Raw genomic sequence first — 15,229 nt, forward strand, 5'->3', positions numbered from 1 at the left:
TTTCTTTCCACACATCATTTACAGCCATGAGGCTGGCCTTAGATGGAATTAAAAAAAGATTGTAATTAATCAGTCAAGGCCCAAAAGCAGTTTGAATGATGATATATGAGACGGATAGGAATAAAGGAGCTGTGATCTTTGGTTATGTGCGCCGATTCCTGTTTCACTGGCACTAAATGAGCAGGTCGGGCTGCGCGAGGTGAAGCTCAACAGATTGGCGGTCGTGAGTCAACTGCCAATAACACGCAGCCGCCTCAATTTGTTATCCAGGAAATCAACGGAATGTCAACCATTGCTTCTGGCCATTTCATGTGAGTAATGTCACATCTACACAGAACAACGGAAACCAGATGTGTGACTGATTTAATTTGTATACTTCTTTATAATTAAATGAAATTGCCCTAGTATAATAGATAGGATGACAAAACTAGTATTTTGTTGTTGATGTTGTTGTTTTTTTAATTCATATTTTTAAATAAAAATGTGCTGGTAGATGTTTGGATGATTTTCCAATGATTGAATGAGAGGCAAATTCTTTTATTCTATATTTTATTGCAATTGTTATCTTCATTTTTCATTCCAACATTTACAAGTCCATAAAAAAACAAGCTTATATCAATGGTATGAGAAATATTTTAAATTATGTTCATTGAATTCACACGGAGAGGCATACATGATCAACATATATTATTAATTCCCATATGCAGCAAGAAACTCACTGTAGTTAAGATTTCTTTTAATTAAACAATTTGTAATTCACCCTACATGTCACACTTTTTTTCTGAATTAACTACTATAAGAGTAGAACTAATTCACTGAGCTCAAAAATGTGATCACTCACTGATAGCTCCCCCCATTCAAAATGGACTTCATCGCCGTGAATGGCAGTGAATTAGTTAACTTTGATCTTAAACATCTTATTGATGCTCGCCGAACCGAGGTCAGATGTTTAGATTCCAAGTGAATTCATCTGTATTCTGCCCTGGATGTGCTTTTACAATCGATTCAAGACGTGATCTGTCCCTTTCGTAGCGTGTTGATGTGAAAGTGGGTCTCATTAAGACCTACTTGTGACGTAAGAAGCTGATTAACCCACATCTCCCACCCGCCTTACAACGGGTTCTCTCTTTACGCTCAGTTTCACATTGCATACTCTCAATTCTGGCCAGTGGAATATTCTATTGAGTTATGTTTGATTAGATTACATCACACCCACAGACTCTCGACTCAACTGCCATGTTGCACTAGCCATGTCATGTCATACAGCCTCTCCATAAATTGTTACGTTGCAGCCTAATCAAACCTAATGCAAAAATATTTCCCTCACAAGAAATGTACGGTGCAATTTAAGAAATAACCGCAATTATATATAGTGCTCAAAAAATAAAGGGAACATATTCCGTTATTTTGTGGTAGAAGTATAGGTTCTAGGTGAAAATACATGTACAATGTATATATAAAACATTTTAAAAACGGGGAAAAACGAGTTTGATGTCCAATACTGCCAAGCTCCTTTGTGCCAGATATATTTTACGGGGAGTCAGCCAGGACATCCGAATGTCAGCGAAGGCTGCGGGCTAATCAGTTTGGGCCGTGTGTCAAATTAAAATGGAGAATGAGGTTTCTCTGTACAATGTCTTTTCTCAAATTATCTATTGGATGCCAACAGTGTGAACCCACCGTTGGATAAAATGTTTTCATTGGGAGAAGAATCAGCAGAAGCAACCAAGAAATTCAGGTGCTCTATAAAACTCACTGTCACGTCAATGATAAATATTCAGTTTGTACACAACATTAGGAACGGTAGCAGACATTGTAGACACAGCAAATGAATGTATGGCACAATAGAAAAACCTACAGCAACATGAGAACAAATGTTGCTTTTTAGATATCATTTTTGTTCGTGTAAGATCTGTGTATATGCGACTATAGAAGTGACTAATTGGATGATAAGAACATTACCATTGCAATAGAGAGGAGATTTTGCGTGTATGTGACGTCATGATCGATGGTGGACAATCTGAAATGCTCTCCCCTCATTGGCTAAAACCTTGTAAGTACATTTTAAATAGTTGTTTATGAATGCATTGTTTGAATTGTTTTAAAATCATAAAAAAAACTATTTATAAAATATTGTATCTATTTGAAAAAGCATTTTAATCTGAATTATTTAATGATACACATTAAAACATATTTATTTATTGAAATGACCCCTATAATTGAAAAAAACATCAATGTATGTACCTAAATAAATATTACTGCTGGTAAATCTTCACTTTAAATCCTAACCTATGGTATTGCATGTTTATGTTCCATTTAATACATACATCAACAGTATTTTGCTGTGCATTAATATTTGTCTCCAAAATACTACTCTGCATTCTCTTTCCTCATTGGACAACCCTTCACAAACGAGAGATTAGTTTTTGGAAAACACAATGTACAAACGGATAGAAATAAAAAAATAACTAAATTGTCTGACACTAATCCTCGTCACAAGGATGTGAGGTCACGACACCAAACTTCCAAGTAAACATTTCCTTATGAGAAGAGATTTGTGACGCATTGTGAGGATTGTGAGCAGCAAAGCTTCTTTTCCATAAATTGTAATTACACTCTCTCTGCTCTCTTAGTTAAAGTTTCACTGAAAAATACCACTGAATATAATTCATCTGTGGAAAAGACACTGGTACAAAATGAACAATTGGGAGTTATTACTCATGATACTTTTTGGTGAAACTTTGGCAATATGGCTCAGACAAAAGCTTTATCCAAGTCTCATTTCAAGTCCATTTTTTCAGTGTCAGATGCTGCTGAAGACACATCCTGAGGGCGAGACCATGAGGTCACACGCCAGAATTCAAGGCAATCAAAGGAAAATGCAAGATTCAATTGACGGATGAACCAACGAGTTGAGGTTTGTCTACAGCTGTGGCCGCTCCACTTGACCAATGTCCAATCAGATAAAAACTTTTCCAGGGTAGGACAGGTCTAAGGAGGGAGGGGTATCTTTAATCTTGATTCAGGGGAGTAAAATACATCGGCTTCAGTATCATCATAATTTTTGTACTTATACTTTATGCGACATTTATTTGGTGTTATGCGGTAATATTTTGATAGAATTTCTTTTCAAGGTAAAGGTTGGGAAACACTGTAAGAGCGAGATGGGTCTGCTATTGACTGAATGAATTCCATTTATGGAAGAGTATGCTTTGACCTGCATTTTCCAAAACATGTCATCTATAACCTACATTCCTCCCACTGGCTTGGATAACACAGTGCGCATGTACACACACAACTACTACATACACACACAGTATGAAAGAGGCTTACTTTTACATTGCACGTTAAGCTTCATACTTTTCATTTCCTATTTGAGTACCCCTCATGTCAAAATATCTCGCGAGATTTCTGCTTGCTTGGATCGAAGCGGTTTTTTTTCTTGATCTTTACTTGCACTGAAAAGAAAAGCACTGTGATTATATATACTTTTTTTAACCTTAGGGGTAAATTATAATTTTCTAAGATACAATGATGATAAACGGTACATAAACCCTAAATCTCATGATTTTGAAGCCATTAATAATGAAGCGGCACATGCTGTATCAGTTGTGTTCAAACACAAGAGCAGCAGTGGGTTCAGTTTTTCATTCCAGTGGATCAGGAGGAAATGTTTGAACACATTTGATTGTGAACTGATTCACAACTGTGTGTTAAATACTGTGAAGATTAGCATGAAATGAAGAATATGTGAACAATTTATAGATGACTTTTTTGGCCTGTCACTCGTTTTTAGACAACATTCCAGGAGTCCATCAAAACTGATCCCTTCAGTCGTAAAAAAACAATTCTGTTGTGTTCCAATCACACTCACTATGCATTTGACAGACAGTGTAGTAGTCTTTCACTTGGCGGTCGGAGGGAAAAAACACATTAGATAATTACTACAAGATACTATAAAGCCTATTTTGTCACATTAATTTAGAAATTGATTCGTAAAAAAAAAGGAAACACTCTTAATATAGAGACAATACGTATAGTTCTCTTTTCTGACTCGTCACTGTATTGATTACCTGTTGGCCAGTTGTCCCGCTCCCAGCGCTCAATAGTAATTTGTCTCTTGACAATGTGGCACAAAAGAGCAACACTCTTAACTGCAACGACCAAACTGGACATTCACACCAGCACAGATCATCTACTCTCTCATGTTAATTGACCCATTGATGCGTGAAACGCTGACCTCCATTGTCCACACCATGAACTTGACACCAACAGGGTTTTTTTTCCACCAACGCAAGGTCATTGGCATCCACATGAACCTGGAAATGGTGTAATACAGTGATCCCCAATCTTTTTCTCACCGCAGTATGGTAAAGTTCTGCCTATTTTCCCGTGGACCGGCATATGGCGATGGCGACAAAGACAAAAGTGTGTGGGGGGTGCACGGGTAACATTCACGATGGGATTTTTTTAAAAGTCCCAAGCATAATAGCAATTATTTATTATTATAACAACTTTTCTCATTTCAAGTAGGTGGCCATGATTGAAAACGTTAATATTTATTTTTCTGGCGGAACGACACCCAGGTGGCTTGTGGACAGGTCCATGAAACGCTGATGTAATGCATTGCAAACTAACGTACTGATGGACTTCATCCGTATTTTGTTGAGTGCAATAATGCAGTGTGCTTTAACGCTTCTGTGAGGCATTATAGAATCCCCCCCCCCCCTTTTTAAATTATTTTTATGACCACAATGGCAGGGAGGGTTTTCTCTGACTCAGTGAGGTGTTCAGGCGCACTTACCAAACATGGTTTGTTAACTATGATCTTGCGTTTTGGGGCAAATATACTCTCTGAACATGAATCTATAGATAAAGTGTATAGTAGATATCATATCTGTGACATAAAGGTAAATAGTAGTGACTAATCCTTGGACACATCTGTCATGTGTCAAGTGATGTAGTACACATGCATTAATATGGATGCAGAACATAACCATGTGGAGAGTGATGTCATGTTCTTATTGCATTTGCAGTGTGCAGATTAAAGCTGACCCTCACCACGCTGGCTTACTGTGTCCACATTCTTCCCCTCCTTCCGTTCTCTCGTTCAAATCTCTGTTGATATTTCAGCACCATAAAAAGCAATGACCCATCATCATAGCCTTTTCCCCAAAGCAGTGGACGTTCCCTTAATTTGCGTGATAAACCAGTGAAGATGTGGGTGAATTTGCTAATGCCGAATAATTCATGTACTAGAATCCACTGTGCTTTCCTATTGGTTTAGGGTAGAGGCATTCACGCAATTTACACCAAGTACCCTTTCACAGAATTCTTAGCTCTCTGATTATTCATTGGTTGCCATTGATGACTCTAGATCAGGGGTGGGCAAACTATTCCAATCTATAAGAGGAAACCTTTCCACCAACCCGTTATCTTAGCAATCAGTGGACTGGTTAAACTGTTTGTGTTGGATCGGTTAGAGAAAAAATCTGTTACCATGGCGGCCTTTGAGGAGCGGTTTGCCCACTCCCGCTCTAGATGTTTATTTTTTTTTTAACTTGGATAGGCTGGCAGCAAACAATGACTGTGAGTAGGACAACATTTTGCATCTTAAGTACAATGTCAGTGTGAGTCATGCATCTTTTGGATTGTCACTTCTCTGTTGTTATACAATACAAGTTAGTGCCCATGGCAGGTTTTTGCAGCATTTGCAGTAGACAAATTATTCAACAATGTAGTTGTTGAAATGTAACTCCTGTTGTGCTCTATATAGAAAAACCCAACATTGATTGAAGGTGTAAATGCAATAAATGTCAGGAAAAGTGCCTTGGGTTCATTCAAAATTAAAAAAAAACAACATTGTTTTTTCACAGAATAGTTTTGAAAAATTTAAACAAGCAACTGATGTTATGGGGGCTTGAAGGAGAGATTCAACTTTTTTAATGCAACTGATTTATTGTGGGCGACTGAGTGGTTAGCGCCTCTACCCTCAAAGTTCTGAGGTTGTGGGTTCGATCTCAGGTCGGTTCTCACTGCGTAGTTTGCATGATCTCCCCGGGATTTTCTCTGGGTACTCAGGTATTCTTCCACATCCCAAAAACATGCAGCGTGGGCTGGTTGGTTGAACACTCGAAATTGCCCCTAAGTACGTGTGTGATTGTTCGTCTCCTTGTGCCCTGCAATTGGCTGGCCAGGGTGTCCCCCCGCCTGGTACCCAGAGTTAGCTGGGATAGGCTTCAGTACCGACCCTTGTAAGGGTAAGCGGTTCGCAAAATGAACGAATGTTTTATTGGGGTTTTTATGTTGTTGTTGTTTTTCGCAAGAACTCCATTGGTTAGTTGATGTGTTTCTGTAATTTCTGGACCAAAGTTTCCACAAGCATCACTCCAATGAGTATAAACAGCTGCACGGAGGGTGAAAAGGCCAAGCCCACTTGCAAGTGCACGACAAGCCAAAGAGCGCGTGTGACTTGCCCATCACAGCAAAGCCAGGATCGTCAAACTGAATCATTGGGCCGCACCAATTAGTCGCCCGTCTCCATGGGTGCTCTTTGCATGCATGTTGGCATCCGGCCGCGAGGCACGCGTTGATGACGACTTGATGTTCAGCGTCTTGTTGATAGACATTGCGATGCCCGTTATGTAAGCCTGTGCTGGGGAAAGAGGAGGGGGTGGTGTTAAGGCTTGGGGCTGGGCCTGGTGACATGGAGGCTGGGCAGGGAGAGAGAAAGACAGAAATGGGAGGAGTAGGGATGATTAGAGAGAGTAGGGCACAGCTGGTGTGAAGGTACGCCGGAGGAGGTTATCCACGCTTCTTTAGTACTGAAGACGCTTCAAAAGTCAGGGCAATTTCTTTTGTCTGGACCACCTGTGGACATGCCCTTACAACATTCCTTTCAAGTACCAGAGGGAAGGAAACATCCCATCATGGTGACCAGAGCGCAAGAATTGGGCATTCCCTTCGGCAACCATGACACGGTCCACTGAGAGAATGGAGCCCGAGAAAGCTCACACCCAGAGCAGCTTCTTCATCAAGGCCGACGTGCCTGACCACGCGCACTACGTGGTGGCGGCCTTCGTCCTGGTCATCGGCACGCTGGGCGTCGCGGGCAACGCGCTGGTCATGTTTGCCTTTTACAGGTTAGCAGAATTGATTCAGTTGTTTTCATCGGGAATTCATGCTTCACAGATGAATTGGGCAAAGGTCGTTTCCCATTCAATTTGACTGCAATCATTTTAGGGCGACAAGCCGCTTCTTTGCACCCTGCGTTTTATAGTTCATTGTGGCTTATTCATGGATATTATTTTACAGGCAAATGAGCGGGATGTCTTTTTGTGCAAAAATCAAGGTGGAAACAGGGATTTTACTACAGTGTGGTTGATATATGATGACATAAAGAGATAAAAGTTGATATGCACACGGTATCATAACGCAGTACTGCGGAGAAACTTTATGGCAGGAGGGAACAGGATGGTCCAGACAGTCTTCTGCCACTGAAATGAACAGTTCAAGTAATGAAATGGTAATCCCGCAAGCAGGGAAATGCTAAGATTTTTTTTTCCTTTCTTGTTATTTTAAATATACTACCTTGACAGAACTGTATTGGTTTATTACATGAATTTGTTCTGTGACCATGCACATATCGCAACTCATCTACCCTCATTGAAATGAATGGAGAAGGTTTTTCATCCGTTTTAGCCTCCCCACAATTCTGTTTATTAATAAGAATAAAAATAGCTAGAATAACGTAATGAAAATTAATGATGAAACAATTTGTGTTCTGATACAGAGGAATCATAAAAGAAAAAAAAGAGACATCTGCTAAAACATCTACGACTTTAAATGCTTTAGTAAAATGTGCTATTAGTAATCTTATGTAGTCTCTTTACTTCTTTGCTCTGCTCATTTTTATGAAGTCAGTTAAATGTTGCTAGTGTGGCTATATAGTGCTCATATCTTAGGTTTAGTCAAGTCAAAGCAAAAGAACAAAAACAAATATCTGAATAACAGGTATCTTTAAAAAAAATGAGTTGCTTGTTTCCATAACGACATCTTTTTTTTTTCCTGTTCCAACTAACATGAGCAGATTCTTGCAGCCAGTAGTAGGTCATGGAGGAATGGGTGCTCATATATAATCGTGTATGTATGTGAGTTGGGTATTCTGCAAGGAGCTTTCATACATTCTCTCCATCACATCAACAAAGAGGTCAAAAGTCTTTGCCACTGTGTCCTGTTGGTAACATGCATTAATCACACACATTCATACAATATGCATATACACATTAGAGGTTCTTGTAAAGTTAATGCATTGTCTTCGGTTAAAGAGCAGCGTGGTTCTGTGCGATGAATGGATGGATTGAATAATGCAATGCACGCTCACACATTGACACATTGAAAATGTATGAGAAACGTCCACGGTGATATAATGTGTCCCTTTTAGACTATTGCATTGATTTACGTGGCCTAAATAACATGCTTGCTCCTACCTAAGCTGTGGCTATGCTCTAACTTGGTATAGTGTCTGCCACGTAACAGCATATAAATGTGCTTGTTGACTCACGAGTCACTACCCACTTCCAACTAACACTTTTGCCAAAACTACAGATCAAACGAGGAGCAGGTGAGCTCTTCTTTTTTTCTATAAAGACACTTGCCCACTGACACCTACTGCCAAGAGACACGAGGTGTTACCAGCAGCAGGAAGCAGGCAACGAACGGGAAGCTGGTGCACATCTTAAAGTTTTAATGGAAAAAATAACTGCAAAAAAACCTTACAAACAAACAATAAAAAAATCACCTAATAAAATAGCTTGAAAGGGGACTTTCAGAGCATTTTCAACACAAATTGTTTCTTAACCTGATAAAATGTTATGGAAATAATGTAAAAAAAAAAATGTTTCATTTAGATGGAAAAAGCTCAAATTTTACCTCGTATGTGAAAGTAAGTAAGAAAGAAAGAAAACACGAATATAGCAGGTTACTAACAGTTGTTAACATTTTCATGTAAAGGTTAGGGTTTTAAAATAGGGTTGCTGTCCAGGGACGTGCTTTTAGGTTTAGGCTTCTAGTGTGGCTTAAGGTTTGAAGGTTGGATTTCAAATGGTCATTGAAAGCCAGGGTTAGAGTTTCAAGCAAGGGTTTGAAAGCCAGTGTTGGACTGTTTTTTTCTTCCCTTTTTGTCAAAAGTTATAAGTCCTTTTCTCCCTCCCATATTTCCTTCCTTTCAAACCATCCACAGAGCTGTCCTTTTTTCCTACCTTCCTCTCTTCCATCTTTATTTCCTCGATTTCAATCATCCTTGTTCCGAGCTTCCTCCCTCTCTCCTTTCCATTTCTGCCACAGGCTGCCCCGTTGTTCTCATCAGCATGCAACTGCTGTTTACGAAACCTCCCCACAATGCAATTTTATTCGTATTCATTGTACTTTCTGATGTGATCTCAATTGTGTTTGCACGTAGCAACAAAAAGCTTCGCAGCCTGCCCAATTACTTCATCATGAACCTGGCGGTCAGTGACTTCCTTATGGCCTTCACGCAGTCGCCTATCTTCTTCATTAACTGCCTCTACAAGGAGTGGGTGTTTGGCGAGATGGGTAATTGCTATTTTTTCATGACACCTCAACTACCACTCCACATCTTGTACATACATAATAACTGTTTGGATGGGACACCCAGGCTGTAAGATGTACGCCTTCTGCGGCGCCTTGTTCGGCATCGCCTCCATGATAAACCTGTTGGCCATCTCCATCGACCGCTACCTGGTCATCACTAAGCCACTGCAGGCCATCCACTGGAGTTCCAAGAGGAGGACCACTCTGGCCATCGTCTCCGTCTGGCTGTATTCGCTGGCCTGGAGCCTGGCGCCTCTCGTCGGATGGAGTGAGTTGCTTACTTCCGAAGGCCCTCCACTTCAAAGGCCAAATATACCACATTCACTCAACCATCTATGATATTCATTAAATGATCAAAAGTACATTTCAAAGCATTAAAAAACTAGCACTCTTCAGAAAAATGAATGATGAAGAGTGAGTAGAGTAATCAAGAGTAAGCTCCACTTTTGAGCAACCAGAAGCCTCTCTTTTTAAGTAAAAATTGTGGATTAGCTGTGCAAGGATTCACAAAGTGTAAAAACACTTTTATGATTCTTCGAAAGTGAGAAATAATCCTTTTTAAAACATACTATTTTAGGCTCTTACATCCCTGAGGGCCTGATGACATCGTGCACTTGGGATTATGTCACGTACACAACGGCCAACAGGAGCTACACCATGATGCTCTGCTGCTTTGTCTTCTTCATCCCGCTCCTCATCATCTTCTACTGCTACATCTTCATGTTTCTGGCTGTCAGGAAAACAAGCAGGTAAGCAGGAGAACTATACAATTTTTGTATCATTTGAGCCAAAAGTGGTCAATTCTTTTCTTTTTTTTAACCCTTGTCCGTAAGAACCTGCATGCTGAGAAGAAATAAGGTGTGCATTGAATTCAATCTTAAAACTTTAGGAACAAAAAACACGAGAGGGAGGTTTGCATGTCGACTTGCATACTTCTTATGATTTAAACCAGGGGTGTCAGACTCGGGTTGGTTCGCGGGCTGCGTTAACATCAACTTGATTTCATGTGGGCTGGACCATTTCAGATAAACTTAGATAGACTTTTTAGAAATGGATTAAAAGAACTGGATTAAAAGCCCCGAATATTCCGTTTTTTATAGATCTAAAACAATGTTTATTTGAGCTTTTTTTATATTTTTATATTTTACAAAATGATTTTTGAACTAAAAACACAGAAAAAAATGGATTAAAAAATTACAATTATTTATTTAAAAGGGGGAAAAATCAGGAAATTTAATATACATCTATACTCTTCATTTTAATTTGATCCTAAAACAGAAAGTCGGCACTCATGATTTACTTTCCCGGGCCACACAAAATGATGCGGCGGGCCACATTTGGCCCCCAGGCCACCACTTTGACACACTTGATTTAAACTATCCAGCGGCAGAAGGCGTTAAAAAAGGTGCATTAAATTAATCAACAGGCTCTGGCTTATTAATCATATCAATAAGTCATAAATAAAGCTGCTCAAAGCAATGTAGCAAAAGCTGTGAAGATAATGAAATTGTTTTCTATAATGTTAATGTTTGTTCGATGGCTGGTTAGTGTGAAGCAACCTTCAGGTGTGAGTGAGTTACAAGTATTAAATTATGGATGATGATTAATCGTTTAGGGAAGTGGAGCGACTGGGCACCCAAGTGAGGAAATCTACATTGATCCATCAGAAATCCATTAGGAGCGAGTGGAAGCTGGCCAAGATCGCCTTTGTGGTTATTGTGGTCTACGTCCTCTCCTGGTCACCGTACGCCTGCGTTACACTCATTTCATGGGCTGGGTAAGACTCTGTTACACTTTTTTGAACATAAATTGGTCATGACTGCCTATGTTCACATTATTATTAAAAGTTACCAAATATGTCTCTATGGTAGCTTATGTTTGCAGCAGTTTTACACAGAGGAATTGAATGTTTTGGGAATTCTCCTAAATAATACAGACAATTTTATTATGGGGCGGCCCGTCGGCTGAGTGGTTAGCGTGTCGGCCTCACAGTGGGGGACCTGGGTTCAAATCCGGGTCGGTCCACCTGTGTGGAGTTTGCGTGGGTTTTCTTTGGGTACTCTGGTTTTCTCCCACATTCCAAAGACATGCATGGTAGGCTGATTGGCTGACCACCAATTCAGGGTGTCCCCCACCTCTGGCTCGAAGTCAGCTGGGATAGGTTCCAGCACCCCCTGGAACCCTAGTGAGGATATTTCAGTTTAGAAAATGAGATGAAAGATAAGAATTTTCTTTTGCAATATTGGGGGCAAGTATTCCCAAGGCGATTTACGAAAAGGAGCATATGGCAAAAACTACTTCATTATCTCAGAAAACATTTGCTTATAAAACCACAGTCAATAAAATGTGAAGATTTTTAATTACTTTTTTCAAGCTTTGTTTTCTGCCCATTCACAGTGGAAGTTACCAACATACAAACAGATGGGTTTAAGACACATTTTCAGATAATCCCTGAACGCGCGTGACCTCTTGATTATGTAACAAAACATCAAGGGATCAGGGTAACTGAGCTTCACTTTTTTCATGCTCTACTGAAAAAAAAGGGAAAAAAAGGACATTAGCTGGTGTTAATCTGATGTCTCTACAATGGAAACTAGGGTACGAGTCTGATTCTATCACTTTCTCTCATCCAGGCATGCCAACATCTTGTCGCCATACTCCAAAGCTGTTCCTGCTATCATAGCAAAGGCCTCCACTATCTACAACCCTTTCATTTATGCCATCGTTCATAATAAATACAGGTAATCAGTGCAGTCGCACATCCTACCATCTATGCTCAAATAAATCCTCGTTCTTCAAATACTTTTTTCTTTTCTTATTCTGTATACAATCACCACTTTAAAAAAAGGAAAAGGAAACGACTTCTAAAACATAAAACAAAAGGAAAATAATTCACAATATTAAACAAGAAAACAGGAAGCAAATGTCTTTACTCAGCATTTGTATGAATACAGGCTATCTTGGGTTCTATTTATGTAGCATTTTCTGTGACATTTCAGTATTAATCTGTGTGCCTTCAGAATGACCCTGGCGGAGAAGTTTTCCTGCTTATGGTTTCTGTCTCCCGCCCCTCGAAAGGATTGCATCTCCTCGTCTTCCATCAGCGAGTCCTCCTTCAGGGATTCCATCATCAGTCGCCAGTCCACAGCATCAAGAACTCACTTCATCAACGCGTCTTCCAAACCTTCCGAAATGGTAGATAGTGTGCAATTGCTAATTAAATGCAACAATTTAAAGAAAATCACTGTTACACTAGAAAGTGCCATTTCTGTACAAATGGCGTGGGAATGTTTTTATGCATGTGGGTTTAACTACCACAAACTTTTTAAAGCATATGCAAAGTATATGAAATATGAAAAGTATTGATTTTTTTTTAGAAATATGGAGAAATATGAAGGAACTGAATTGAATGCTTTTATTGTCATTATACAAGTACAATGAGATTTAAAGCTTCACCATGAAGTGCAAAAATAACAACAAAAAACAAAATAATAATCAATAAATAATATCAATGAATAATAAATAAATAATCAATAAATAAGTCATAAATAAATTAGTCAACAACATAAATAAGTAGGGAAGTGCATAAAAACAACAAATGGACAGATAAATAATCAATAAATAATAATAATTAAATCATCAAATAAGTAATAAGTAGTCAACATAATAAATAGGTAATAAGTAGTCAACATAATAAATAGGTAGTAGTCAACCTTGTATTTGAATGTGACAATGGCATTTGTTAAATTTTTGGGTCAAAAAGAATAACCATGAGCAGTGTGGAGTGTTTTGGTTTTGCGTTTGTTTTAGTTTGAATTTGATGTTTGGCTGGAGTTCAATGTGAGTGGGGAACATTGTTTGCACTATAAATCCACAATGGTTGTAATACCTGTAATGCAGGTTCCAAGGGATGTAGAGATGGAACCTATAGGCAGGAAGTCAGGTGATTCCTTCAGGAGCGCGTCTTCCTATTACAAATCCAGCAGAAGCAGTTCCTCTAGGAGATCCTCGGAACGCAAGGCCACCCATAAAGGGGAGAAGGTGGGTTTGGGGAAATAACCCCTTGTGTCATGGCATGTCGCATTGCACTCTCCTATTATTTTTTGCTCATGCACATATTTCTTTTTATTTTTGTGTTTTTGTTCATTGTCTGTTTCCACCACCAGCATCCATGTACCATGAATGAGTCATCTAGCAACTGTGACCATGAACTGGTTTCTAGCACTCTCACAAGCGCCACTCTACCCTTACTAGTTCTTACCAGGAGGCGCAGTCGCAGTCTGACCCACAAAGGCTCAGACAGGGCCAGATGCGCTCCTGACAAGAGCAACTCGGCCGACTCGCTGCGCGTCGTGCGACCGGCGGCCGACGAGCCGTCCCAGCAGCAGGGCGTCCCTCGCATCGTTGTCATCAGTCCCACCACTGAGAGTAAACTGGTCCAACAAGACAGCCTCTGCCTGGAAGAGGCCATGGCAAACAACGTTTTGATTAGTTTGAACTTCTCGTCTGAGGTGTTTGAGGCAGTGGAGCTGCTCAGCTGATTTGGCAAGGGACCTACTCCTCTTTTCTCCTCCCTCTGCATTTATTTGCTGCTACAGACAACATGTTTTCAAAAGCTCACTCTTTTCAAGTTGTCTGTTTTAATCGTTCACTGTTTTATCGTACCCAACTGGTTTTGGGCAAGAGGCACACATTACCTTTCAGCCACAAAGCTTAGACTCATGGCCACGTCTTGGTGTTTGCCTATCAGAACAGTTTGAGCTGCAGGAGATGATGGCGAAAAGCATTAAAGCATTGCCTGAACTTCTCATCTGAGACATTGGAAATGGAGGAGATGCTATCCTGACCTGTAAGAGGACTTTTCTTCACGTCTCTTCTTAACCTCTGCTGCAAAGATGCTTTTCTTCAGTGTTAAGAAGATTTTTTTATAAAGATTTGATGTTTCACAGGACACTTGGAAACTGACAGAATCCCTAGAAAATGTTATTTGGGATGCAAAAATGGCTTACTTGCTCGTTGTATTCTTTGTGTTTTGCCCTGCCTGTCAAGATAGGAATAGCTATTGACCCTCATGTCACTGAGTGAAACAAAAAATACTGTGCCACAATTTTCTTTTGGTTTGCAATAATTTTCCATCGTGGACTTTTTGGGAGACACAATCAGATGGAGATTGATATAAATTTTCTCTGGCTATGGTGACCGTTTGCATTGTCCTCATATGTTATGCCGTGTATAAACGAACCCAGCCGATCATCTGTTTTCAGACTTTGAAAATGCCATTTTTTGGGTGAAAAAAGTATGCTCCCAATTATACAATTTGACAACCAAAGATGTTCAGAAAATTAAGTAGCAAATGAATGAATAGCTCCTATTTATTAAGTGACTCCCATTACAAAATTATTTCAGTGGGTTTATGTTTATTTTCAGTCATTTGCTAAAAGCCATCTGTCATTTTTCCCTTTCTTGAAAGACAACTCAAATGGTTTATGTGCAATAACCTGGATGCAGTTTTATAAAGCACATTTTCTCCTCATCATGCATTGTTGTCTCATGTTTTCCTTCAACTGAAATAAATAGTAAAACATAGTATATTCTGTTTTATTTAATTGATCTCTTT

The 15,229-nt window shown here is 39.5% G+C and overlaps 1 protein-coding gene across 2 annotated transcripts; it reads left to right on the forward strand.

Annotated features, from left to right (window-relative positions):
- The first annotated feature begins 6,760 nt into the window (after nt 1-6,760).
- Nucleotides 6,761-15,165, forward strand: LOC144074829 (melanopsin-A-like). 2 transcript variants are annotated; one of them, XM_077601447.1, is made up of 9 exons: nt 6,761-7,142; nt 9,461-9,594; nt 9,677-9,880; nt 10,190-10,361; nt 11,228-11,389; nt 12,246-12,353; nt 12,633-12,807; nt 13,513-13,653; nt 13,779-15,165. In XM_077601447.1, the coding sequence occupies exons 1-9, from the start codon at nt 6,973-6,975 to the stop codon at nt 14,151-14,153; spliced, it is 1,641 nt and encodes a 546-aa protein (XP_077457573.1). In that variant the 5' UTR covers nt 6,761-6,972; the 3' UTR covers nt 14,154-15,165. The 2 variants fall into 2 exon arrangements, with proteins under 2 accessions (XP_077457573.1, XP_077457575.1); XM_077601449.1 differs by having other exon boundaries at nt 13,867-14,035.
- Nucleotides 15,166-15,229: the final 64 nt, after the last annotated feature.

Source organism: Stigmatopora argus, chromosome 5 (assembly GCF_051989625.1).
Source record: "Stigmatopora argus isolate UIUO_Sarg chromosome 5, RoL_Sarg_1.0, whole genome shotgun sequence".
Lineage (NCBI taxonomy): Eukaryota > Metazoa > Chordata > Actinopteri > Syngnathiformes > Syngnathidae > Stigmatopora > Stigmatopora argus.

Excerpts from the sequence above, each read along its gene's own strand:
- LOC144074829 (XM_077601447.1), top strand. The coding sequence starts at position 6,973 with ATGACACGGTCCACTGAGAGAATGGAGCCCGAGAAAGCTCACACCCAG. Across the intron at positions 9,595-9,676 it reads GTGGGTGTTTGGCGAGATGG|GCTGTAAGATGTACGCCTTC; the intron begins GTAATTGCTATT and ends TGGGACACCCAG. Across the intron at positions 10,362-11,227 it reads GCTGTCAGGAAAACAAGCAG|GGAAGTGGAGCGACTGGGCA; the intron begins GTAAGCAGGAGA and ends TTAATCGTTTAG.